Source organism: Psittacula echo, assembly GCF_963264785.1.
Source record: "Psittacula echo genome assembly, chromosome: 5".
Lineage (NCBI taxonomy): Eukaryota > Metazoa > Chordata > Aves > Psittaciformes > Psittacidae > Psittacula > Psittacula echo.
The window spans coordinates 35397227-35423117 of NC_137739.1; the positions used below are offsets into that span (position 1 = coordinate 35397227).

Below are 25891 nucleotides of genomic sequence, written 5' to 3' on the forward strand. Positions count from 1 at the left end.
AAGTAGATAGCTGAAGGTTTCATGGTGTAATCCATGGAGATAGTTTTTACACAAGTATATAAAATTCCCAGGACAAACTTTGCAGAACTTTTAGTGACTTTTCAGAGTTTTCTGTTCCTGTGGTTTGACACTAACTGTAGGTTTTCAGCTTGCTGTCATGGTAATTTTGGGAGCAATTCTGGAAGAAGCAGATCAAAGCAAATAGCAACTGTAAAGCTCAGTGGTAGGTGCCTCTTTCATTTTGCTTAGTTTCAGGATACAGACAGGGGCTCTTTTTAGCACAGGTGTCATAACTCTGTTCTGGGAAGAGGAAAGGAAGTTCCAGCTTCTCATGACAGAAGTCCTCTTGGGTACTTCTGCCTTTTATCCATGCTTTCTCCTTTTGTGGCCTTAGGTAAGTCACTTAAATCTTCTAGGGCCAGGTCCTCATCTGGTGTAAAAAGGCATGTGCGCATGAGGGCCGGTGCTATGCCAAGTTACAACAGCACAGGACCAGGCCCTCACCCCATTTCTAAAATGGGGATATTGGCATTTACCTACCTACCTCACAAGTATGCTATGAGGATTAATGCTCATACAGTGCTTTGAAGATGTAAAGTGCTATGTAAATCCCAAATATTATCCTACCTTAGTGTTAAAAAAGCTTTTAGGGATCTGTAGGACTTTCCTTAAAGCACGGAACATGTGACTGCCTTTTCAGTTTGCATCAGATGGAAAGAAAATGCAAAATTTTTATTTATACTGGTTAACAGGATGGGCTCAGCTGCACTTGAACTCTGAGGAGCGTTTAGCTTAAAAGCCTGAACTGTAATTTCAGTTTTGCAGATGGTTTTTAGGTCTTCTAAAAGCCTCAACCAAATTCTTAGATATGAGTCTTACATCCAAATTTTGCAGTCTGGTTTATCCCTGACTTAGCTAAAATAAATCTAATCCAGCCAAAACACAGTGCTCTCACAATCTGCTATGGCTGTTGAAAAGACTGGGACAGAAAAGGAAGTCATTCTTTTCAACCTTCATTCTGCAGAAGGTCAGCTAGGTTTCATGGGACAACCTGCAAAGGGATGTTTAATTTCTGTGATTGTAAGTTTTCTGGCTTTAATCAGGAGTGGGATGGCCTTGATGAAATCAACGAGGTCATCGTAACCTTCTTGAATTACTTCGTTTTCACCTGAATCAAAGAAGTAGCAGGCTCCAGTCATGAGGGAAGTGCTTGTACCACTAGTCCTATAGCCCAGAACGAATGTTGATCTAGAAATACAGCTCTAAACCATCACCATGCTCTCAACTAGTATAAAAATAACACTGTTCACTGATTTCAGATTTGGACCACAGCCAGAAGCTACTTGGTTCTAGTAGCATTAGCTGCTGTACAAACACAAATGAAGGAGAGGAATTAAACACCAAGAAGTATGAGCTGTGTACATGTGAAATGGACCATAATTTAGAAGCAGCTGCAGTAAAATCTTAATATGAACTCAGAAGCAAACACAATGCAAATTTTTATGATTTCTTTAATATGTTTTATGGGTTTTAATTTTCCTAGTTTGGAGAAAGTTTTCTTCATGTTATTTTATTTTTGCTCTTATTGTAAAGAATAAAATTAAACAACTCTAGATAGACTACAAATGAAAAAAGATGGCCAGTTGGCAGGAATGCCAAAACTTCTGTGGCTTGTATTGTTTCTGTGGTGACACTATGCCGCTGTAAGATGAGCTACTGGAATGGTGTGACGGCTCAACAGTGAGGCTGAAGCACAAGGCCAGCCTCATGTAAGAGGGATGCCAGGGGCTGAGCCACTGAGACAGCAGTGGGAGCGCAACTGGGCCAATTTGGGTCAGAAGAGAGAGAGAGCATCAGAAAATGAAGAAAAAACTTCTCCTGACAAATAAAAAGCAAGAAACCAAAGCCAGCCTGCTGGGCAATGGTGCTGAATCAGTACAAACATGTACCTAGACCTTGCTTGTGCATGCTCCTGCAGGACCAGGAGGGCTTGCTCCTAATACACCTGGGGAGGTTTGCTCCAAGCTTATGGCGCTGGCAGAATCAGGCCAGCAGAACCTGATGCTTTGTTAAATAAATGCCAAAAACTAGAAGGCCACAACAACCACCACTAAACCAAAACAACAACTACAGAAGACAAGGAAGGAAAGAGCAAACGCCATTGGTAAGCAGTAGTTCTGCATGGCTGAGACCACAGACTGGCTGGTCTGTTCTGAACACTAATCTCCCCGTCTTGTGCTCGTGCGAGCCTTTGCTCCAGCCCCTCTTCCATGCATTTCAGGCAGAGTGCACTGAAAGACATGACTGAAGCAGCTGCTCTCCTCTGGGAGTCAACCATTTTGCCAGGTCTGAAAGTGTCTAGCACTTACTTCCTTTACTGTGATTATAAAGGTCACCACATGCAGTATGGCCACTTGATCTGGGATCTTAACACATTTTTATGCTGATTTTACTATTTTAATTCTTTGTTTGGAATGTATTTTTCTCTCATTTCTTCTCTGTGTAACAGCAATTAAAAATATTAATTTACTGTGTATTTTTACTGTCCAGATACAATGTCTCCTTGCTCATTTTATGTTTCTATGACAGTTTCAGCATGGAGTAGCCAACTGAACCTTTGTGGCAGGGAGTTTTGTGCCACTGTTACACCCATTAGTTGTGTGGCTCTGCCCTGGAGTTGCCCAGTGCCCCACTGAAGCTGACTGACTGTCCCAGAAAGCTATAGTATTTCTGTCTGGGGAACCCTGAAACACAGCCACATGAACCCCATAGAGCACATCCAACACCAACTGACTATGCACCACTGTGATGATGGCACCTAGCTCTTATTAGAACACATCCCAGGTGCCCTGGGGTGTGGAGCCCTGAAGCACACTCACCCCTTGCTACTGCAGCCAGTCCCACGTACAACAGCTGTTTGTCTGCACTTCCAAGGAGAAGGCAGCTTGCTGCAAAGGACTGCTCTGGGAAGGCTGGTCACTGCCCAGAAATCCCAGACAAATGGCCAAATCTTTCTCACCCCCGTCTCTCCCCCCAGCAAAATTTCCAGGAGGAAAAATGTAGTGTAGTATGGACATTCTTCTCTGGTTGGGATATGATGCAGATTTTTTCAGCTGTTTGATGCAGTGGCACAGATATTTGGTTACATTAATCCCAAACCAGGCCACCTGTCACCAATGGAATGGGTTTCAAGGATTTATAGCAAAGAAACACAGTGTGTGTAACTACTCCCAGCCCATTCAATGGACTCCTTTGATGTTCCTCTTCTGAAGTGGAGTGGTTCCTGATTTGAAAATGAACCAGTTCCAAGTAGAAATACTACCAAATTCTTTTCAAAGCAGCCTAAAGTGGTTAATGGCAGGTGAAGAGGGTGCTTCTTCCCTTTTTCTTTAATTTGGTTGTTTACAACTCCTTTAAAATATTAGAGGCCTGCTGGGAGGAGCATCCCATTTCCTCACACCTCCTTCCCGGCTCCACATGAAACAAAGGTGGCAAAATATTCTCAGACTGAGCGTGTGGCTGTGGCTGGCCACTGCTATGCTTTTATCCCACAACTGGCTCCTGGAAGAATTCACTAAAAGAAACAGCACCAATGTGTATAAATGCATATTTATATATCTGTCAATCTGTTGATCCTACAATGGTTCAGATATTCTGTAATTCTTTATCTACTCTTGGCCACCAGCACGGAGGTTCCTGGATTCGTTTGGATCTCAAGTTTTATTTTCTACAGCCAGCTTTTTGAGAAAGTGATCCCCTCATTTGCAAAGCTGAAGACTGTATTTACCTTCTTGGTATTGCAAGGATTTAAGTACTTCAGATTTGTGGCTTACTCTATGTTTATATACAATCTGAGGTAATGAAGCCTAGATCATCATGGAGGTCCTGCTGAGCTATCTGGAGACATGGAGACAGAACCCAAGGCTCCTCTTGAACTCAGAAGCAGGATTCTCTTTGACCAGTGAAGAAGCAAACTGGTCCATTGAAAGCTGCAGTCTTTGGCTCCTTTTATTACCATTAAGATACATTAGCAGATGGTATTAGAAATATCACTAACACATACCCTGCTGTCTGAAACCACTCAGAGGGAAGTAAGATGGAAATATTAGCATCCCTGCTGAGCAGAAGCCCCACTCTGCCACTTGGTTTAACTGACTATTACAAAAGCCAAGGGCAGTTGCATTCTAAGCCACACAAACAAACTACACAGCCACAGCCATGTTGTTCTCCATGCTGGACCAGGAAGAGCAAGTTCCACTAATTATATCTTGTGTTTTGACTTCTGTAAACTTTCTGTCACTGTGTCCAGGAAGCTTTTATCACCCTATTTTTAAGGAAAAAAAAAAAAAGAAAAATTAAAGTACCAGAGTTTACTGCAAGCAATGCTATGTTTTGAGTCCAAGTCTCACAAAGTTCTGACTAAAAAACTGTATAAAGCTTTATAAAGCTTTCCACTATATAAAGAAAAAGGCTGACTGGCCGCACTTTTTATAGGAAGTGAAGGGCTACATTTAGGGAGTTCTCATTTTCATTCTCATTTCTCCTTGTTCAGTTCACCACTGTTCCTAATAATTCACTTTGGGTCTCACAGGCTTTGTGCTCTCTGCAGCCTGCCACTTCGCAGCCTAAGTAAAATTGCATTCACCCCTTCTGAGCTTCAACAACAGGAAATATGCTGGTGGGTGTCACAGAGGTGGAGCAATGCCCTATTTGGTTTTGAGGATATTAAGAAAAGGGTTAAAACAGAAAACATGGCTAAGCAGAAGAATGCAGGTGTCTTTCCTTAAAGAAGAGAAGACAGAAGAGCATACCTGTATTAGGTTTGTGTGGCAAGGTTTTGGTAGGGGGGGGCTACAGGTGTGGCTTCTTTTGAGAAGCTGTTGGAAGCTTCCCCTATGTCCAACACAGCCAGTGCTAGCTGGCTCCAAGATGGACCCGTCACTGGCCAAGGCTGACCCCATCAGCAATGGTGGTCACTGATATAATAACATATCTAAGAAAAGGAAAATGTTGCTGTGCATTTGGGCAACTGCAGCTGAAGACAGAAGTGAGAGTATGTGAGATAAACAGCTCTGCAAACACCAAGGTCAGTGCAGAAGGAGGTGAGGAGGTGCTCCAGGCACTGGATCAGAGATTCCCCTGCAGCCCATGGTACAGACCATGGGGAGGCAGGCTGTGCCCTGCAGTGCTTGGAGGTCTATGGTGGAGCAGATCTCCACCTGCAGCCCATGGAGGACCCCAAGCTCCATGAAGAAGGTTGCGACCTTGTCAGAAACCTGTGCCGGAGCAAGCTCCTGGCAGGACCTGTGGCCCATGGAGAGAGGAGCCTGTGCTGGAGCAGGTTTGCTGGCAGGACTTGTGACCCCGTGGGGGACCCATGTTGGAGCACCCCATGGAAGGGACTCACGCTGGAGCAGTTCATGAAGAACTTTAGCCTGTGGGAAGGACCCACGTTGGAGGTGTTTGTGGAGGACTGTCTCCTGTGTGAGGCACCCCACGCTGGAGCAGGGGAAGGGTGTGTGGAGTTCTCCTGAGGAGGAAGATACAGAAGAGATAATGTGGTAAGCTGACAACAACCCCCATTCCCTGTTCCCCTCTACCGCTGCAGGGAGGAGGCAGAGAATTTGTGAGTAAAGTTGAGCCTGGGAAGAAGAGAGGGATGGGGGAAGGTGTATTTAAGATTGGGTTTTACTTCTCATTACCCTACTCTGATTTGATTAGTAATAAACTAATTTCACCAACTTGAGTCTGGTTTGCCCATGACAATAATTGGTGAATACTCTCTCTCTGTCCTTACCTCCACCCACAAAGCCTTTTGTTATGTTTTCTCTCTCCTGTCCAGTTGAGGAGGAAGAACGATGGAGCAGCTTTGGTGGGCACCTGGTGTCCAGCCAGGGTCACCACAATACATTCAGACGAACAGAGACAGGCATTAGAGAGGTTTAGCTCCCATGGAATCAGCATAGAAATCAGCAACTCCTGCACAACTATGCAAATTGGGAGATTTGCCTATCCCTTAGATCGCTTCTTACTCATTTCCCTTATGAAAACCTGTAACCGAGTAAATGCCATTGCAAGTCTCTTAAAAAACAGTCCCTAACAAAAGTCTTACAAGTCCTGATCTGAAGGAGCCTAACAAATACCACGTTCACATTTGGTATGATGTCTTTTAGCACCTGACTCCAGGCAGTAGTTGTCCCTCTTCCCTCTTTCCAGCAAAAACATAGTTCCTGAGATCTGAAATAAACCTGCAGTTCAGCTCAATTAAGCTATCTCCCAAACTCAGTTTTACAGTCTCTTACTTGTAACCCCTGCTTTCCCACCTCACTCAGCTGTAAATAGGCCTACCAGCAGAGAGACCCTCCCAGGAGACCGTCCAAGTCAAGGTAAAGAGGAGCCTCAGGAGGCCTCAAAAATAGGCTCCCATTAAAAAGATCTGAATATAAATTGGCATCTTACCCACACAGTGCTTTCACAAGCCTCTGCTTGTAAACAGCCTGCTTTAAGTACCTTTGAAGAGGTATGTTCCTATTGTAACAGTGTCACTGCAACAAGCTCTGTGCGGGAAAGCAGAAGGTAAGACTTACAAACAAGCAGATCTAGGGGAAAGCAAGCTGCTCTTGCGCTCCTCAGGCCTGCCTGCCCTCCCTGAACCTAGATAAGCGGTGCTGCCAGGGTTCCTCTGGCTGGCAGCAATGCTAGACCAGGGAAAGCTCCCCCTGATTTTAAGGACAAGGAAGCTGTTCCCCAGCTGTGGCTTGAAACTGTGGCTTCAGGGAGGAGTGTATCAGGGAGTGTGGGAAGTGAGAGACCAAGTAACACCAGGAATTCTTAAAAAATGGTAAAGAATTGCTTTCAGTCTTTTAGTGGCTGGCTTCCGTGAAAGAAATGTGTTGCATGTACCCTGCACACAAAGACAGATTAGTTTGCTTCAAAATCAGAGCAGGAAACCCAGTGCGCACATCCTTTCCCTCCACTGACCCCCAGTGAGCTACTTCAGCATTAGCAGAGAGAACTAAACCTAGAAAGGGGGAGTACTCACAGCAGCTGTCAGCAGGCTGTCCAGAAGCAATGATCATAGACAAAAATAACCTTAAAAGATCTTTCCAAATATAGCCCTCATTATTGGTGCTGTATCAGTTTCATTTTAAACCGTTTCATTTCACGAGAGTGTCTCTCTCTGGTTCCCTTTAAGAGACTACCTGAGGCACCAGGGCTTTCTCTAGAAAGGGAGAACTGAGAAAACATTTTAGTGTCATGATACACAAAGGATGGATAACTCTTGCTCTCAAATGTTTAACCTTGAATGCTCCCTAGTTAATCATAAGCAGGGTGAGCTAAACAGGGCCTGATGAAAATCACAGGACACAGCTGTTCTGCAGCACTGCTGTAAAACCACTCTGCAAGCTCTAAGTTTGGGCATGGTGGCATGAAGACATGAGTTACTGGTAGTAAAATCTCACCCTATGCACCTGGAAGTGTACAGTCTTACAGGACCAATTTGAGACAGCTGGAACCAAGGTGTTACAACCTAATTTAAAGTTTCAGTGGGTGGTAGCTTCCGGCATTGAAAAAAATAGGGAGGGAGAGTGGGATATGGAATGTCTTATTTTCTTCCATTTTGTGTCTTACAATTTTTTACTTGCTTTACCCAGTGCAGTGTCTGTGGTATCTGCAAAAAAAGCACAAAGCTGTTGTTAGAATGTATCAGCTGACTGCTTGGAGGTGCTAAGGATGCCACATGTGCAGAGCCAGGCAAGTTAGGAACTGAGAAATGCCCACACTTGCTTTTGAGCTATCTAGGCAATTCATGAGACCATGTTAAGAGACCTACTACTGCTTTCAAGCAACTGAAGACAAATCACAGTAACTTCAGAGGAAGACAAAGTCAGAACTAGGCTGTGATACTGTGATATGAAGCTGCAGTACTTACAAACTGAGCAATCTCTTCCTCTGTGGGCAAAGATCAGAGCCATACTGGCCCAGGGAAGTGTGATCCCCAGTGCCAGTCCCAGTAAGTGCACTTGCCCTGGGAAGCAGCAGGGTGTAAATTGTACTAAGACATGAAATCTATGGTTAACTCAACCTGGACAGAATCACACCCAAAAAATCCCAGTGGCTGCAAAACTGATTCACCACAGATAATCAGCTTGCAGCTGAAAGTTGTAGGGATGATAAGCAGACACTACTACTTGTTGAGTTGAACCACAACATAGTCTTGGGTGTGATGCTAATATTGCTCTTGTACAGGGTCATTGTTGGGTAGGGGTTGCTGACGAAAACACAGCTCATGGCACAGTCATTGCCACGACTCATGCTGTGATTCTTCAATGCGACGATGAAACAAGGAAGCAGAGATCTCCCTGGGATACTCCATCTTGAAGCCAAAACACTGCTGAGGATGGAGTCACTGTGGGATGCTTCACACTGCACTGTCTGTTGCACATGCAAACACAGAGCCATCAAGACAGAGTCTTCTGCACAAGTACAAATCCAAAGAGCTTGGGTATGACATTTCATGACCTGGGCCTTATTTGCCACCAGGGAAAACTCAGGGAAATTATTTCATTCAGGGAAGAACAAACAATACACCACATTACTGTTACCTGTTATCATACTGGCATCTGACCAGCATACCTATATCAACATGTAAACAAATACAAACTGAAAAGCAAGAGCAGAAGGAATCAGAAATCTCATTCTCCCATCAATCTATGCAACTGTAAGCAAGCAATTAATTTCTTTGTTTCTTGGTCTGTAAATAAGGTATCATGGTTTTGCTCCATGAGGATATATTGATGCCTTCTCTCACTAATGCCTTTAGTGCATTTGGATATTTGGCTCCCAAGGCACTTCAGAAATGCATGATTAAATTACACCCAATTACAAACCAAAGCCGGTGATCTTGTAAAGGAAGGGATATTACTCTGGTGGTGTCGCTCTGAGGCGACTTATAGTCTACAGAACGCCCTGAGGGAATCAAGGGGAAGTGAGTGTGCAATTTAATTTCCAGTGTCCACTGCAAAACTTCCACTTTCAGCCTTTGCTTAAACACATTTCTTAAGTCTTTATTATCTCCTTCTGCACTGGAATGAAGACCCTTCAGGTAAATCCCTGGATCCTAAATGTAGCAATGTATAGCAAAATTCTCCTATGAGACCTCATTCCCAGAAAACAACTTATTTCCTTAGAATCATAGAATAGTTAGGGTTGGAAAGGACCTTAAGATCATCTAGTTCCAACCCCCCTGCCATGGGCAGGGACACCTCACGCTAAACCATGCCACCCAAGGCCTCATCCAACCTGGCCTTGAACACCTCCAGCTTCTTATCCTTCATAGCTTTTCTACCATCTCTCAGGTTTGCGCAAATAAACCGTGTGACTTGCCACTTACAAAGAAGAATAGGAAATCAGTTCTCATCTGCTTGTGTCCTGCTGTCCTGCCTAAAAACAGGTAGGCTGTTATCAAAGGAATGTTCAAAGAAATGCACTGCAAGGTACAAACAACCCAGCTTTCTTCCAGTTACTACTCCCCTATACTTGCCTACATACAAAGAAGTCACACAATTTATTTCAGACACTGTAAAATTCAGGCCTGGAGTACTTCTCTACACAAGAACATAACCATAGCCACATAACTGGAAGTGCTCTTTCTCAGCTGCACATGTAGCTGAAGTAACATACTTATGGTCTAGTTATGTTTATCAAGGAAGACTGATAGTTAAATACAAAGTTTGACACCTCATTACTCACCTTAAGGTACAACTTAACTCTGTTATTTTAATGTATTGCCCATTATTCTTAATGGGATTAGAAGACTTGTAGCAGCATGTGGATAGGCTTCTGAAGAAATACATACATTGTCTGAAAATCTGTCTTAATATATAGTTTGTTTCATACTACTCTATTATATAACAGGAGTAGGCCAAACAAAAAAAATTTGGCTTGGATCTCATTACTCAGAGTAACTACATTCTGCTTTGCCCCCCCAGACTGGGCAGAAGGCTCACTTACCGTTTAGACTTGATGAGCTGAGGCATGTTCAGGTTTTTCGGGAAGTCCTGCTAATAAGACATCATTATTGACTAGGCCTGAGCAGGGTGTGACTGAACAAAGGAGGTGTTTACGTGGTGGGATGACCTCCAAGTGTTTAATTTAATGTACTTTTCAGGACTTCTTATGGCTTCTGGCCCAGGAAGATTGTCCCACAGTGTCCTACATGTGACAGATTTGTTTGGTTTTTTTAGGAAACAAATCCCAGTCAGACTAGAAATATGCCACAAGACAAATGACTTGCAATGCCAATCTTCTGTTAAGATATGCCAGTATCACCTTCTCTGTACACAGATGGCCCCTTGAATTTTAAACAGCATCGGTATGAACTGCTACCTAATGTGCTACACATGCATGTAGTAAAAGGAAGCCTGAAGAGATTAACAACAAATGGATAGGATAGGATAGGCCTGGAGGTATTCTTGCATCAGTTCCCCAGGTGGGGACCTGAGGTGCAGAATAGTTTAGTGACATACCTAAGGCCACAGAGGGAGCCTGAGATAGTCCACAGTCTTATGTACAAGAGAACCTGTCTTTCAGTGCTGTCATGACTTTTTATGCTTACCTCTGTCTTTGGAGATGTACCACTGCTCCTGTGAATCCAGAGGGTCAGCGTCCCCAGTGTCATTGCAGACAGTAACTCAGAAGTCTTTCCTCCCTGGGAGCAGGCCTGTGACAGTGTACTTGTTGCTGTAGACCTCTGCGGCTGTGAACCATGTGGCAGAACTGACATCACATTTCAGGACACAATAATCTGTTTGCTAGTTGTCTTCTACCCCTGAGTTATGATTTAGGGTCACAGCATTAGGGATTTCTTCAACTAGATGCACATCAGTGGGTGGTCAGGGGAAATCTAAGAATTAATGAGCATATTTAAGTATTGACTTCTTCTGTTTGGGACCCTCCCTCTGTACTTTTCTGAGGTTAAAAAGTTTTCAGTTCAGCTCTTCCCTTCCATAGTCCCTATGTGTCTAGGGAAGTATTTCTTTCCTTGATTTCTTCTAGGCTGAGCAACCTGAGGACCAATTTTCCCTGTGCATGTAGTTCCTGTCTCATGAAAAAATAAGTCTGTTAGTTTTGAAAAGCACTCTCTGAAGAGCTGACAAGTACAACATACACTGCAAAGGTCTCAGACCCACAGCAAATCATTACAGTAACAGGAGTCTCTAAGCAAGGAGGAGCCAGCACTAAGAAGGAGCTTGAGCAAGCAGAAGCAGTAAGCAGTCTCAGTAAGCAGGAGCAACCCAGCCTGCCTCCACTTGGCTGTCACAGGCCCACTTGCAATAGAAATGATGTCACCAGACTGCTGTGGGGACAGACACTGTTGTGTTAGTGCTGTTAGGGGGATTTGCCCGATCAAGTAGTGGCATGAAAAAACAAGGCAGCATTTGGTGATGTCTGGAGCAACAACTGCTTCACCAATTCCCTCCACATTGGACAGAGTGACCAAAGCCCTAGAAGTACCTTCATTACCCCTCAGCTCTGAACCATGCTGCTTGGCTCAGCTAACTGTCTCTCAGCTAGTGTGAAGATCGGACTTAGGAAACACAGTGACAAGAGGTAGGAAAATCCTTTATGACCAGGAGGCCTTTCTCTCCTTGAGTGGAAATATTATGGATTGCTCCTGTGGCTTTTTTTAGATAAGGGGTGTGTATGATTGGGATAATTCTTCTTTTTTCTTTTTTTTCCCAAGGTGCTGTGGTTTAAGCCAGTCAGCAAGTCAGCCACGCGGTTTCTACTCCCCCCCCCGCCCCGGAGAGATGGGGAGGAGAATCGAAAGAATGTAATTCCCATGGGTTGAGATAAGAACAGTCCAGTAACTAAGGTACAACACAAACCACTACTGCTACCACCAATAATAATAATAATGATAAAGGAAATAACAAGGTGAGAGAATATGATACCACCCACTGAAAAGAGCCCGACCGAGCAGAGAGTGCCCTTCCGGGTAACTCCCAGTTACATCCTGGGCATGACGTGCTGTGATATGGAATACCTCTTTGGCTAGTTTGGGTCAGGTGTCCTGTCTCTGCTTCCTCCTGGCTTCCCCTCCTCCCTGGCAGAGCATGAGACTCACAAAGTCCTTGGTCAGAGTAAAATTTGAGCAATAACTAAAAACATCGGTGTTATCAGCGCTGTTCCGAGGCCGAAAGTCAAAAACAGCACTGCACCAGCTACTTAGGAGAAAAAAATGACTGCTACTGCTGAACCCAACCTTCCCAACTCCAGTATTGATGGCGAAATTGTGTGAAATTTCTGTCAACAGAGGAATACCTCCTGTCAGTACGCAGAGGTGACCAAGATGATCAAGTCTGTTCTATACTGTACCTGCGACTTGCATCTGAATGTCATAAAGGGATTCTCCATAACTGTTCTTGAGGATAATCTGGTACTAGTCAGAAACCAATTGCCTGGTCTTGTGAATAAGGATGGGAAATGGTTCTTGTGCTCCCTCATGCTGATATGCCTTCTTTTTGCCACATCACTGGTGGTGGTGGTGGCAGCGAGTCCTGGTCATGGCAAACATACAGCTATCCTGTTCTGCTTCCTGGCTTGGGAGGCAACAGAAACAAGCTACATATCTGAGCACAAAAGAGATCTGTGTCTACAAGAGCCACTTGTACATGATCAGCCTGACAGAAAAATATTTCAAGGACAACAGTCCTACAGATTTCTTCAAGCTGTAAAGGTTTTGCACTCAGCAAAATGCACAGAGCTTGATTAGCTTGGGAGATGCCACATAAACCTTATACTACAGTTCATTAGTTTGATCATTGTGAAAGTTGAGAGAAAACAGCTGATGTGATGCAGGTAAACTTGTACACTGTGGCTGATTCTGCAAAGTACTGTAGAGCCTCAGCTCATGCAGTAGTCTACTCTTAAAAAAAAGGAAAGCACAGAAGGTGCCCTTAGCCTCTACAGAAATGAGATCAATATCCATGTTAATAGAAATTGTACCTCAGAAAGGACAGTGCTGAGAAATCAAGCATTGTCTTTATAACCCAGTGACTCCCCTGGGTCACTCAAGGTCTACTCAAGGATGATTTCACTTCGGTTAGCATTAACTGAACGCTCAAAAAATAAACTGCATGCTCAAAAAATGCATGGTGCTGTCCCAACACAAACCACCATGTGGCTCTTCAGCCTCACAGTCATATCAAACCTATGGGGTGGATGAAAGAAAAACAAAGAGAGAGAGAAGTTAAAAATTAAAAGAGTGAGAGACTGTAGAGAAATGTAAAGCCATTCTTCAAACTGTTGAGTCCTGCCTGGAGACTGGAAGAAGAAACCTTCAAACTGTTTCAGCAGAAGCACTTAGTATAAGGGTTGCAATGTCGCAAGCTCTTTTCCCAGTATCACCTGGATATGACTTCTAAGACTTCCTCAGTCAAGCCTGATTGTCCTTTTACTGTATAGGAATCAACACTATGTAACATGACTCATGAATCTTTTCTTGCTGGTGTTATTGCTACTGAGGGCGGTCAGCACCATGCTTTGTTACCTGGTAGTGTTTTAGACATAAAAAAGTCTGACTTTCATAATTAATAACTAAGCAATTCTAAGTACTAAACAATAAAAATTTAAATACTTTGCTACTTCAAAGAGTAAGCTATCTAGGGATTTCATGGCAGGTCATGATACATTCATTCTCAAGACATAACTAGTGTCTTTGAAGCATGACTTCTGATAATATTGTTTCAACTTTAGCATGCTGGCACCTTACTGTTCATCCCATTCAAACAGAGGACCTTAAAGAATTATAATCCTGTCTCAGCACCACCGTATCTACAACAAACACCATTTCAAACATGATAGTTTATTGGCTGTAGTACCCACGCTCCTAACCCATACTACAGTATCCATGACAGGAATCAGAGAATCTTCCAAAAGTGACCTCTGTAATCACATGCGAGATGTGATGTGAAAGGTCAGATGGTGGAAGAAACAACTGCTGTTACACCTGACATACTTATTCAGGGAACAGCTCAGCAAGAAGGATGACAGATGATTTTAATTTGGCACAAGCACAGCTTGTGCTCTTCTCCATCTCCCCTCAGCACCTCTGAAAACTCAGCAAAAAGCAGCAGAGCTGGGATGGTGAATGTTCTTTTGTGCAAGATTAATTTGATAACCCTTTACAAAACATATTACAGAATAAGAAGTAACAGCTGGCAGATGGGAGTTCCAGCTGGATGGATACTGCAGGTCTCACCTGAAGGTGGCATTGCTAGAATTGCTTCCTGTAACTCCACTGCTTCTCCCATACCAGCTTCATTCAAAGCTTGGGTTCAGAAATAGTATTTGTTTCTCCTACAAGCCTCCCACAGTATAAGAGATCTTGGTGCATTTTGTCCACTTGTTGGTGTTCTCAGCTCACATCTCTAGTATATATCCCGACATCACATCTTCTTGGTCTGGCTCCAGCCAAAGAGAATGCTGGAGTTAGAAAAATCCACCATCTTCGGCAGTCCTGGAGGCACTGTGACAGCAAGAGAGCTGTAACACACAACTCTACCCGCAGGCCTATGCTTGCATATGTGAATGCAGAGCTGTTCCTATTTCAAGATGCTGAACCTGCAAGGTTTTAGGGTAAAAGGAGCCTTAGTAAACACAGAGCAAATTCTGCCCAAGAAAATAATGCAGTTCCTAACACAGCACATACTGCAGGACTCTGTTCCAAGGTTGGCCATTTAAGAAAAATCCTCACACCATTTGACACAGGAGCATCTGATTTTAGCTTGGAAAGGGTCTCTTCTATGAGCACTGAACACCACACATTGTCCACATGTGTTTAGGAGAGGTGTCTAGCATTAAAGTTTTGCTTCTGTCTCTTTCTAGCTGACTGGTAAGCTCTGCAGTACATTTCCTATAACCTGTCTTGTATGGCTTTGAGTGCCGTATTTAATAAACCCCTCTTATAGTCCTGTATAAAAGTGGTCTGGTGCTATCTGGACTGCTTGGATTAGTGAACTTTCTTACTGGATTGCAAGATCCTGTTAATATCCTTTGAGTTTATTTGCCAAAGATAACAATAACACCAATTAATAGTCATTTTTGAAAATAAAGATACTGCTCTGGCAGGGGGATTGGACTAGATGATCTTTTGAGGTCCCTTCCAATCTCTAACATACTGTGATACTGTGATACTGTGATACTGTGCTTTTTTTGCTCTTTAGTCCACCTTGCAGCAGTCTAGGTAGATCTCCATAATATGCAAGAAGAAGAAAAGATAGAATATTAAAAAATATTTGTGTGGTTTTAATCAAATGGATAGCAGGTTATGTATCCAAATGCATGTTCTGCTCTAAAAGTCTCAGCTAAAATGCAATGACACCCTCCACCTCAAACCAAAAAAGTCAGCCAGTGCAGCATGCTTTGACAAACTTGATGCTAATTGCTTTCATACAGAACACTCAAATGAGCACAGAGTCATAAGGAATATGATGCATATGGACAGTATATATCATCCTAGGCCTAATGTGAGATAATCCAAGACTTCAACTGAAGAATCTTAGCTTCAGGCTTTAAACTGCTTTTGTGTGTCTTCTGATGCAAAGGATCCTGAATCCCTTTTCCATCCAATTAACTATTTAAATTCAAGGCCCTTGTCTACTCTTATTTTTTAGCTATATCAGCCTTCACACTTGGGCACGTGTTTTGTTTTTGGGGTTTTTTTTCCTACATTCTGTACAGCTACTAAGGCCCACTAGTGTGTCCATTACAAGATTCCTGAACTAAAAATCAAGTATTCAAATAAAAGAATGTAACCAACTTCCATAAATTCTGCAAGAATCTTCTCTTTTTTTTTTTAAAGAGGCGATGGGGGATGGATGAAAGAGCATAATAAGATGTATGCGAAAGTTTCTTCATCATACGTTAGGGCCCTTGGCAACCTGTATGTGACTATTAAGTAGTAAAGGCATCTACACCTCAGAGCATCTTTATCATGTCAATCTCTGCTGTTTGCATATACTCAGTTCCCCCCAGGTGGGAATCTCTTACCACATTCTTATGTTAACAGTTACAGGTTTTAAGTGAATAATATCATCCTTCCAGGCATTTATAATTACATTTATAGCCAACAGTATTAAGGCCTTCCTTAACCTTTAGTTAAGCTATAAACACAATACACTCCACACTGAGCCAGGCTGGATTGCCACAGCCCCTCAGACTTCAGTTATAAATGCATAGACCTGGTCACAGCATACATGAAAACTAGAAAATACCAGGAAAACTAGACATTAAATAGTGAGAGAAACATACTGATGCGTTGCTTTGCAATGAGAGGTTGAGGGCATGCTGAGAAGTCCAGGGCCTGCACGATTCACAGCTATCACACAGAGCTCATTCTGTATCCTCCAGAAGACCATCCTCTTTAAATCTGGCACCTGGAGACACACATTGCAATTACACAACTCTCTAATCACCCCTAAAAGTGTTCCCAATAGTCATTAATCTTATTATTTTTTTAATTGTTTTTGGACTGAGATAAACCAAGAAGAAATTTCAGCTCACAGACCTGCTGGAGAATAATACAAATTTCAGGGGTTTAGGGAACCCCTTAACTAGGTCTAACCTTCACTTCCCCAGTGGCCTGCACCATTTTTGTATCTCTCTCCCTAAGGAGGAGATGGAAATTTGATACATATAATATGAGGAAAAATGTATAATTTGCTTTCCACTAGATTACGGTCTATAGCCTGGTGCCATCATACATGCTGAGGAAAAACATCCTCATGTCTTGCTCCACTGAGCTCAGTGGGACTTCCCATGATGACTTAATAGAGCGGCCAAGCTTTCAACCAAGGTTAAACTTCCATTTGAATAAAAAAACCCCCAAACCCAAACAACCAAAACCCCCCAAAACCACACTCAGGATAAAAAGGATAAAAACCCCTTGAATAATTTATCTTAAAAAGTGTTTCCATTATTTACCATGAATAATATCGGTATCTTAAGGAGGATATTTTTGGATAGTGTGATTGATTGTAACTTAATATTAAATTCCAACAGTTTGAATGAGACAGAAAAAGGATCCAAGAAAGAACCAAAATATTAACAGAAAAGGAAAAGAAGAAGTCTTGTTAATCAGATGCTGCTGCTGACAGGAAAACTCCCATGTGTTATATAAGCTGTGCTAAGCATGGATCATATGGTTGCTATCTGATGAACTGTGGTGGGTTCACCCTGGCTGGACGCCAGATGCCTACCAAAGCTGCTCTATCATTCCTCCTTCTCAAATGGACAGGGGCCTGTAGGTCAAATTAAGGACAGGGAGATCACTCACCTATTACCATCATGGGCAAAGCAAACTTGACTTGGAGAAATTAGTTCAATTTATTATCAATCAAATCAGAATAGGATAATAAGTAATAAAACCAAATCTTAAATGCACCTTCTAGCACCCCTCTCTTCTTCCCGGGCTCAACTTTACTTCCAAACTCTCTGTCTCCTCTCCTTCAGCAGTGCAGGGGGACAAGGAATGGAGGTTGTGGTCAGTTAACCATATTGTCTTTGCTGCTTCTTCCTCCTCAGAGAAGAATCGTAGAATCACAGAACAATTTGAACTTTACTACTGTTCCAGCATGGGGTCCCTCACACAGCAGACAGTCCTTCACAAACATCTCCAACATGGATTCTTCCCACAGGCTACAGTTCTTCTGAACTGCTCCAGCGTGAGCCTCTTCCATGGGGTGCAGTCCTTCACGAACAGACTGCTCCAGCATGGGTCACCACAGGGTCACAAGTCCTGCCAGCAACCTTGCTCCAGCGTGGGCTCCTCTCTCTATGGGTCCCCACATGCTGTGGGGAGCCTGCTCCAGCCTGCTTCAGTGCCTGCAACACCTCCTTCCCCTCCTTCTTCACTGACCTTGGTGTCTACAGAGTTGTTTCTCTCACATATTCTCACTCCTCTCCTCTGGCTGCTGTTGCACAGCAGTTTTTTTTCCCCTTCTTAACTATGCTGTTCCAGAGGTGCTACCACCGTCGCTCAGCCTTGGACAGCAGCGGGTCACTCTTGGAGCCAGCTGGCATTGGCTCTATTGGACATAAGGGAAGCTTCTAGCAGCTTCTAACAGAAACCACCCATATAGCCTACCCTTCTGCCAAAACTTTGCCATGCAAACCCAATACATGGATACAACAAAATCAGTCACTTGTTTAATTCAGTTCTGGTCTAAGTTGGGTAAAAGCAGTCAAATTTATATAGGGAGAAATGTAAAAAACATATGTTTGAAATCAGGCACCCAAATCCATAGGTGTGACTTTCAGAGCTGCTGAGTGTTTGCCCCCCTCATTGTCGCTCATGGGTATCAAGCCACTCCTATTTGAGGGCTGTGTATGTCAAAATGTGTATCTTGCTGGATGTCATGATTAAGTTTTCCTTGATTAATCAATACTTCACTTTTCATTCAAAGCTTATCTAACTGTCCTTCTGCCTACATAAACCAGATAGTAATCTTAGTCTGACCTTGGACTGGCTCTTTGGTGACTGGGAAACAAATATTGCTGCCCTTCTTCCTTTTTCTATAATGTAACCTTTTGCTGGGCAGCCTCCATCCAGGGCTGGGGAGTTCCAGGTGATGGGAACAGATTCTTTCCTGACATCTACAACTTGAGGCTGAGACACCTGTTTCAGAGGCTCTACAAAAAGAAGAAAATCAAATTAGCACAGTACAATCAGAATTCATTGACTCCAAATTGTGTGATGTGTTATGTGCATCCATGTAAGTAAGTATGTATGTATGTATACACACCAAGAAGTCAAGGAGAGTAACTTGTATGTTTTGGTTTATTCATTTTTCTAAAACTAACTAACATTTTTCTAAACACTGTTGAAACATTTCAATTCTTGCACTTAATTCAAAAATCAGCTCTTTCTGCAATGCATTACAGAGCAGCTCAGAAATGCCTTCCAAAATCCATAGGAAGTTTGGACAGAAATGCAATGTTCTAGGTGAAAAATTATATATATTACTTCAAGTTGGTAATTTCAATAGGCCAGACTTGCTTTTGCACTGTCTTCTGTGCTACATTCTCGCCTTGGGGAAAGGGGTCTGCAAATCTCCTTTCACTGGGGATCCCAGTCCAGAAAGGAAAAATAAGAGCAAGAGGTACCTGAACTATAACTCTCAGAAGATAGTTCAACAGCATTTTCCAACCAAGATAGTTTTTTGCTGACATTTTTTTTTGACATGAGACAAAATGTTTTTAAGCATTCCCTGTTCTCTCCTCCCCACAATATTTTCTAGAGAAAGACACTTCATTTCTGCTGTACTCTACTAAGCTTACAGAATTGACACTAAAAACAGTGCGTCAGTCAGTCCTCTCTTGTGGCCACTCCATTCTGAGGGGGTTCTGAGTCCAAAGACACCTGCAGTGAAAGGACCTGGGTATTTCCATGATCCTGGTTATCAGCCCAAACACAAAGCAGCCTCTAAACTCTGTCCTTGAAATCTTGTCCCCTGAAGCACAGGGTACAGTGCTCTTCTGGGGACTGGCAAGAAGGAAAAGGACAAAAACTATGGGAAACAGGACTGTGAAACCCCACTAAAAACCAGCTGGTTAATAGATTCTCCAGAAAAAATTTCTGCTGTTTTGAGGGGCTCAATGAGGCCTTCGGAGTTGATGGTATGTATTCTGAATTACTAGGCTTTCCCTTCCTCCACCTTTTCCATAGCAAATGTGGCGTAGTTGCTCACCACCCCTACTTCGATCCAAGATTTTTCCTCCAGCCATCTTCCTTTCCATGACAAAGTGAGTCACCTGCTTTCCTCCATTGCCTTTGGGTGCTTCACATTTTCCTCATGTGTTGCAGGAACTCTGCTTTTCCCTGGGGTGAGCAGCTGACCAGAGTGACATGGGGTCACATCCTATTATTTAGAGGGTCATATCTTCTCATGGTGTAAATCAGTGTAGATTACAGCAAAACTTAACTGATCTGAATAACTTGATTGGGTAACTCAGTCTCTGCCCTACTGTAAGATTTCTAAAGAGAAAGTCTGAACTTGAGTGTGTGTAACCAAACACATCTACCAGTGATTGTCCTGTTATAAATAATTAATTTAGGACCTACCAGTGAAGCTGAGATAAGGATTGCCAGAAGCCAAGCCACAGTGATTTTACAAATTCAGCATAACGGCTGCAATACATTGATTTTAATCTTAAAATTGATTTTAACACAGTTACCGGGTTTTCTCCATCACCACTTTCTCTTCCTTTGTCACCTCAATACCATCTTTGAACCATGTGACTTTGGGTATTGGCTTTGCCTCGAAAGGCATCTTGATGCTTGCTGTGGCTAGTCTTCACAGTAAGGCCTGTGTGCAGTAAAAGCTTGAGGGCAAATTCTTCAATAACAGGAGAATCTGGAAAGAAAAGAAGACATTTGAAAGCTGGAGCTGCAAATATAGCCTAATATCTTTCCTTTGTCGGTAAGTTCCCAGAAAACGTTGTCTAAAGTTGGGCCCTTCATTTACAGTAAAAACATTACGGAGTACTAGTTCTGTATTTCATGAAACTCTTTGGGAATACTCAAAATCTTCAGTATGTTTTGACTCAATTAATTTAGCTCTGCTTCTTGTACAGGGAGCTGGCTGCCCTCCTTTACTTGTTCAGCTCACCAGAGCAAGTGGGACCTCTGGGAAATAGCAAGCTCCAGAGTTCCTCACTTCCCTAGTGCCTGGAGTTTTGACTCCAGGAAGTTTCTCAATTTTGCAAAGCACAAGAAGCAGTCCTTTGTGCTGTTATCCCTAAGGCCACACTGGGATATATATCTATGCTCATCATAAAGAGTCAAAGTTAGGTACTACTTGTGAAGAAAACGCTCTCTCATTTGTTAGAGAAAATGATAAGAACTTCCTCCTAACAATAAAGAAAAATAACTAGCTTCCTAAACATAATTTGTGTTTTTCCTTTTATTTTTGTCACACAACCTGTGTGTTTAGAAATTACAATCTTCTACTGAAAGTCATAAAAGGCATTCAAAAATATCTTTGAATGAAGGAAAATTAACCCTCCCTGTATCTAGGCTTTGCTGTGGATGGGTTTTTACTGCAACACAGGTATGATAAATATTCAGTGCTGCAGACAGAGCACCCTTACTGCTGTTTTTGTCCCGCTGTCTGGGCAGCGGTATCTATCCAACTTGCCTTGACTGAGCAGACAGAAAGAGGCTTATTTCCGTGTAGCAGACGAGTCTGAAAGTCCATCTGGCGCCATCTGGCTGCCAAGAGCTGAGTAATACACATATTTATGTATTTCTAGATACAATTTCAGAAAAGGTGTTTTTCTTGTTGCTCTTGACATTTGAAGTAATGACTCGGGCCAGAATTCTTGATCACCGATTTATAAACACAGAAACCTATGCTTAGTCACTTAAAATCAACTAGTATGACTGTTCAACTTTCTCCCCTTGTGGAAAGAAGAAGCAGAAAGAAGAGGTTTGGCTCATGCACATAGGTAAGCAAGTAAAATGGTACAGGCCCAGGTAAGGAGACCTGGTGAAGCACTGATTCTGCATGTATTTGTGTACAGCTGGTAAAAAGCAGTAAAGGAGATGAGGTGGCTACCTCTAATGGCAACTGTGCCCTTGGCTCTGAATGTCTACCTCCCTTTACACCCCTTTCCCATTCTGTCAATGATGAGTTTGTGAATGGCTCCCTGCTTCACTATCCAGATGCTTTTCATGTCCGTAATGGACAAGAAGACTAAAGCAGGAATCGAGACACATTGCAACAAACACTATTTCCAATCCTGTCCCTGAATTCTCTGATCAGTTTCCTATTCTATAATGACTAAGTGGTCAGGATTTCTAGCTCCTACTCTGGTAAAATGCTCTGTGATCTATGGATAAAACAAATTCAGTGTTAGGTCATCTGTGCACCTGACTAGCTGAGCCACATGGCATGTAACAAAGAGTGTGCGTTATCACTCAAAGAACACAGTTACTCATTACTCTGAAAAGCCGAGACTTGGGAGAAGGAGAACGCTGGGTAGTGAGAAGCCAACCTTGTGTGAAAGGATGCGAGTCTATCGGCTAAGAAAAATGGGTTAGCAAATGTGAGCGTGTCTTTGCAGGAAACTGGGAAGGAAAATTTTGAAAAGGCCAAGATCCAAAGCCGAAACTTTTAGTAAGACTGAGGCTGCAGTAGACTGGGAAAGATTAGATATGTTCTTGCCTGATCTGTCCATCTGTTTGCCCTTAGTCAGAAGCCCTTTATTTACACCAAGCCAAGCCTCACAGTAGCTATTTGGAGAAAACGTTCCACTAGGATTTTGCAGCCTTACTGATGTTACCATGGGCATGGCATAGCCATGGTATCATCAGGATAGGAATATGACTCAAGGATAATTTGCCATTCTTGAGTCATATTCCTTCCACCTTCACATCATTTGGGACAACACAGAGCTTGGCAGGATCCTGCAGTTAGAGCATGAACATCACACACAAACTCTTCATGGTTGCAAATGTCTCTAGAAGAAATCCTGATGGAAGCATGTGAACAGAAACACTGCAGAATGATTGTCAGCTGAACATTTCAAACACCATGGAGGTATTTAATGGCAGAGAGACCTCTTAACAAAACGGGCAGGCCTTCAAAAAAGCAGTTCAGTAAATCAGACATCCCGGGAAGAAAGGGGGATGAAGAAAGGCTGCTCCTAAGTAGTTTTTACCCTTCTTTACGTGTGTTCACTGGAGGGAATGCAAGCAATAGGAACCCAAAAGCAGAAGCAGAGGACAGCCTCCTGGAACTGCTCCAGACCCACACCTGGTCCAGAGGAGCTGTCAAACCTGCTGAACATTTTCCCTACTGCCTACATAATATTGGTATCTGAAACTGAACTCTGCATAGGTAAAGATGAATCTATAAGTAAGGCACTGGGCTGCAGTTTCAGTGTGCACAGGAGTCAGAGGCTGCTCAGCCACAGCTTTCCGGGTTACCTGTGCCACTGAAGTTGTTTCTGCCTCAGGCCACCGTGGCCATGGCCCACAGAGGGCACTCACATATCAGGCCTGGTACCCATCTTCCAGGAGCTGGGAGTTCCTTGCCCACTACCACCAGCCACACTTAACCCTGGCCACAGAATCTTCACACCTGGAAAGCCAGGGTTAGGGATGACACTAGGATGTCACTCCCTTCTGGCCTGTTTAAGGAAAATGAGAAATACTTGGCCAAAATGCAACTAAGAGAGTGACCTCCACCCAAGTCTGTACACCAGGACAGGGTTTGCAGGGCATTACCTGACATAGAAAACGCAGCACTATTAGGAAGAGCCAGCCTCAGAGAGACATCTGTCAGGGGTGGGCACAAGAGCATATCGATCTTCCATGTGAGAAAATCTGCTTGACCTCACAGCTGAACTTCTTTTGGCCCTGAAGCTTCCACCATACTTATGGACATACTTATGAATATTCAGTTGTTCCTGAAACTGTGAAAGATACACCAGTATCGTTTTATCCTCCTTCCACATAGTTCATTTTAAACTGGTCTTAAAACGCTGCACTTCTTATTGAATAAAAAAACTTTCTGGCATAGTCCAAAGCTGGTTCACAACCAACAGAAGTAACTTGAAATACTAACAGCCACTGAAATCCACACCCTAACTTTTGTTCTCCAGCCTACAGCATGAAGCTAAGCTTTCCAGCTTTTATTCCTGATTTTAATAGCCTGATGTCTTTCTGTAAAAATCATGGACTTATATTTATATAAGTAGCATAAATAATGCTACTGAAAAATTAATTCCCCCCAAAAATGCTATATTAAATATTTACCAGCCTCATGCCATGCTGCTGGTCATCAGCAGACTGCACTCAAACATCCCATGGGTCACTTTAAAGAATATGATAAGAAGTCACTAGGACAACCCTGATTAGAGTAAAACACATGGCCCAATTTACTAGGCTGGTCTAGGTGACATGTGCAAGGACTTAAATGGAAGATTTACTGCTTTATGTTTTTACCACTTTATACAGCAAAGGGAAGTCCTTAATTATTATGTTCATGCTACCGAGAGGGGGCACAGACTGAGGGCTTATTCCACATTAAACATAAATAGACAACAGGGTAGTGTTATTTCACATCAGTTTCCTAGCTGTTATAGCAAAGCAGCACTGCTCCTCTGCCTGCAGACTTCGCTAGAGAACAGTCTCTCTACACTGTTCTTCAGTGTCCTGTTCTTCCTCTTAAGTCATTCACACTTACCTTCCACAAGTACACTGGCACCGCTCATCGGGGTCACTGTCTTGCATAGCCTATGACCTCTGCGCTAATCTCCTGAGTCACTCAGCTCAGCAGATTAATGATAAGCTGTCCTCTCTTCCCTTCATGCTTCAATGGTGTACTTTGGAGACCTCTCAATCACTTGTCCATTCTTCATCCTCTTCAGGCTGACATCTTCAGAAGACAGCACACACTCCAGACAGGCTTCTCCCTTCTTTTTTGTTTGGGTGTTCTGAAGATCACTGACAAACTGAATCAGAACCCCTGGAAAAGGGCAAGGGGCTGTCAAGAAAGAAATGGCACATACCAGTAAGCTCTTCATAGATCAAAATAAATGGATTGGCTTTTGCAAGGTATAACATGGACTTCTCTGAAGGAGAGATTCTAGGCTTGGGACTTCCAGTGTGAAAAGGTCTTGATGCTCCTCTGCTTGCTAGTCCACAGACTACCTTTATGAGACTGTGGCTTCCAGTTTTCTCAGCCCAGTCTTGGGGTTTTGCATTTTAGCTTTATGGATTTTGCAGCTCAAATCCACTATCTTGTGTTTGATCCACTAACTGCCCAAAGATACTTAATTTGCATTATTTATGAAGAGCAGAGTGTTCAGCACTAGATCTCCGGTCTCAACAGTGGGTTCTTCAAAGTCACTGCACTGAAAACTCTTAGTTTTCACAGTGTGGGTCAAGCCATCATCAGATGTGATAATTTCATATTTATCGTCAAACTTCAACTCTTTCCCACAGAAATTTTAAGTGAAGTTTTGCACTTTATTTGGCAGGGGGATTTCAAACGCTACTGTCTGTCTTTCAGTGGTTTCAGTTCTGTCAGGAGTTAGGGGCCCACCTGTTAAAATACCAAAAAGATAAACATTCACTCTACTATTTTTAGTTCCTGATCTCAAATTTCCTACACTAAATGGCAAGACACCAATGAAGTAATTTTGTTTTCTTTCTGGAGTGATAGCAGAAAGATCAATTTACTCCTTCAACTTCAGTGGAAATTAAGCTACAGTTCATTATTTTCAGTGAAAGTTGCACATAATCCCACTAAGCTAATTACCAGCAGACACACTGCATTTCTGTTCAGTTCTTCTGTCTTAGCTCTGCTGTTTCTTCTCCTTTGCTGCAGGTCATTGTAAAGCAAATGGTTTCAGGCAACCTCTATAAGCATACCTGGAATCATTTGGCAAGCTGAAGGAGGGCTGACATCTTCCTGTGTTATCCATCAAGAGTGCTGCAGTGCCTGGCACAGGATCACTATTTGGCTTAAATAAGGTAGTCTACCATACTACCAAATAGCCTGTGCCCAAGCCTTGCTAAAGGCTTTATTAAAAAGTATAGTATTTAAAAAACGGTACTTATGGCAAAGCTCATCTTTAAGAAATGGTCCTACTGCAATGAAATGTAAGGCAGATGGGCAATATCAGTTTTACCTGGCGTTGATTTAAAGCAAGTTTTCTGTATCTAATGTGGTTGGTTTCTTTCAAACAGCAGACACACATTTGGCTGGTTGTAGGAAGCATATGCAGATGAATAAGGAACGTTGTCATTATGCCCAGGCCTATCCGCTCACTCCCAAGTCCTGGAACATTGTTTATGCAAAGTTCACTTCCACTA

The 25891-nt window shown here is 42.8% G+C and overlaps 1 protein-coding gene across 1 annotated transcript; it reads right to left on the reverse strand.

The window, feature by feature from the left end:
* Window positions 1-329: 329 nt before the first annotated feature.
* On the reverse strand, window positions 330-25500 carry IGSF22 (immunoglobulin superfamily member 22; the record flags this gene model as incomplete). The annotated part of the gene is given in 24 exon segments (XM_080618196.1): window positions 330-430; window positions 1052-1168; window positions 10619-10694; window positions 10698-10807; window positions 14267-14342; window positions 14346-14367; window positions 14369-14427; window positions 14431-14472; window positions 15930-15957; window positions 16318-16401; window positions 16403-16442; window positions 18524-18577; window positions 18580-18696; window positions 19604-19697; window positions 19704-19781; window positions 19783-19844; window positions 20129-20136; window positions 20242-20358; window positions 21662-21761; window positions 24344-24389; window positions 24391-24539; window positions 24924-25023; window positions 25027-25096; window positions 25448-25500. Coding segments are annotated over 24 exon segments (1803 nt in total).
* Window positions 25501-25891: the final 391 nt, after the last annotated feature.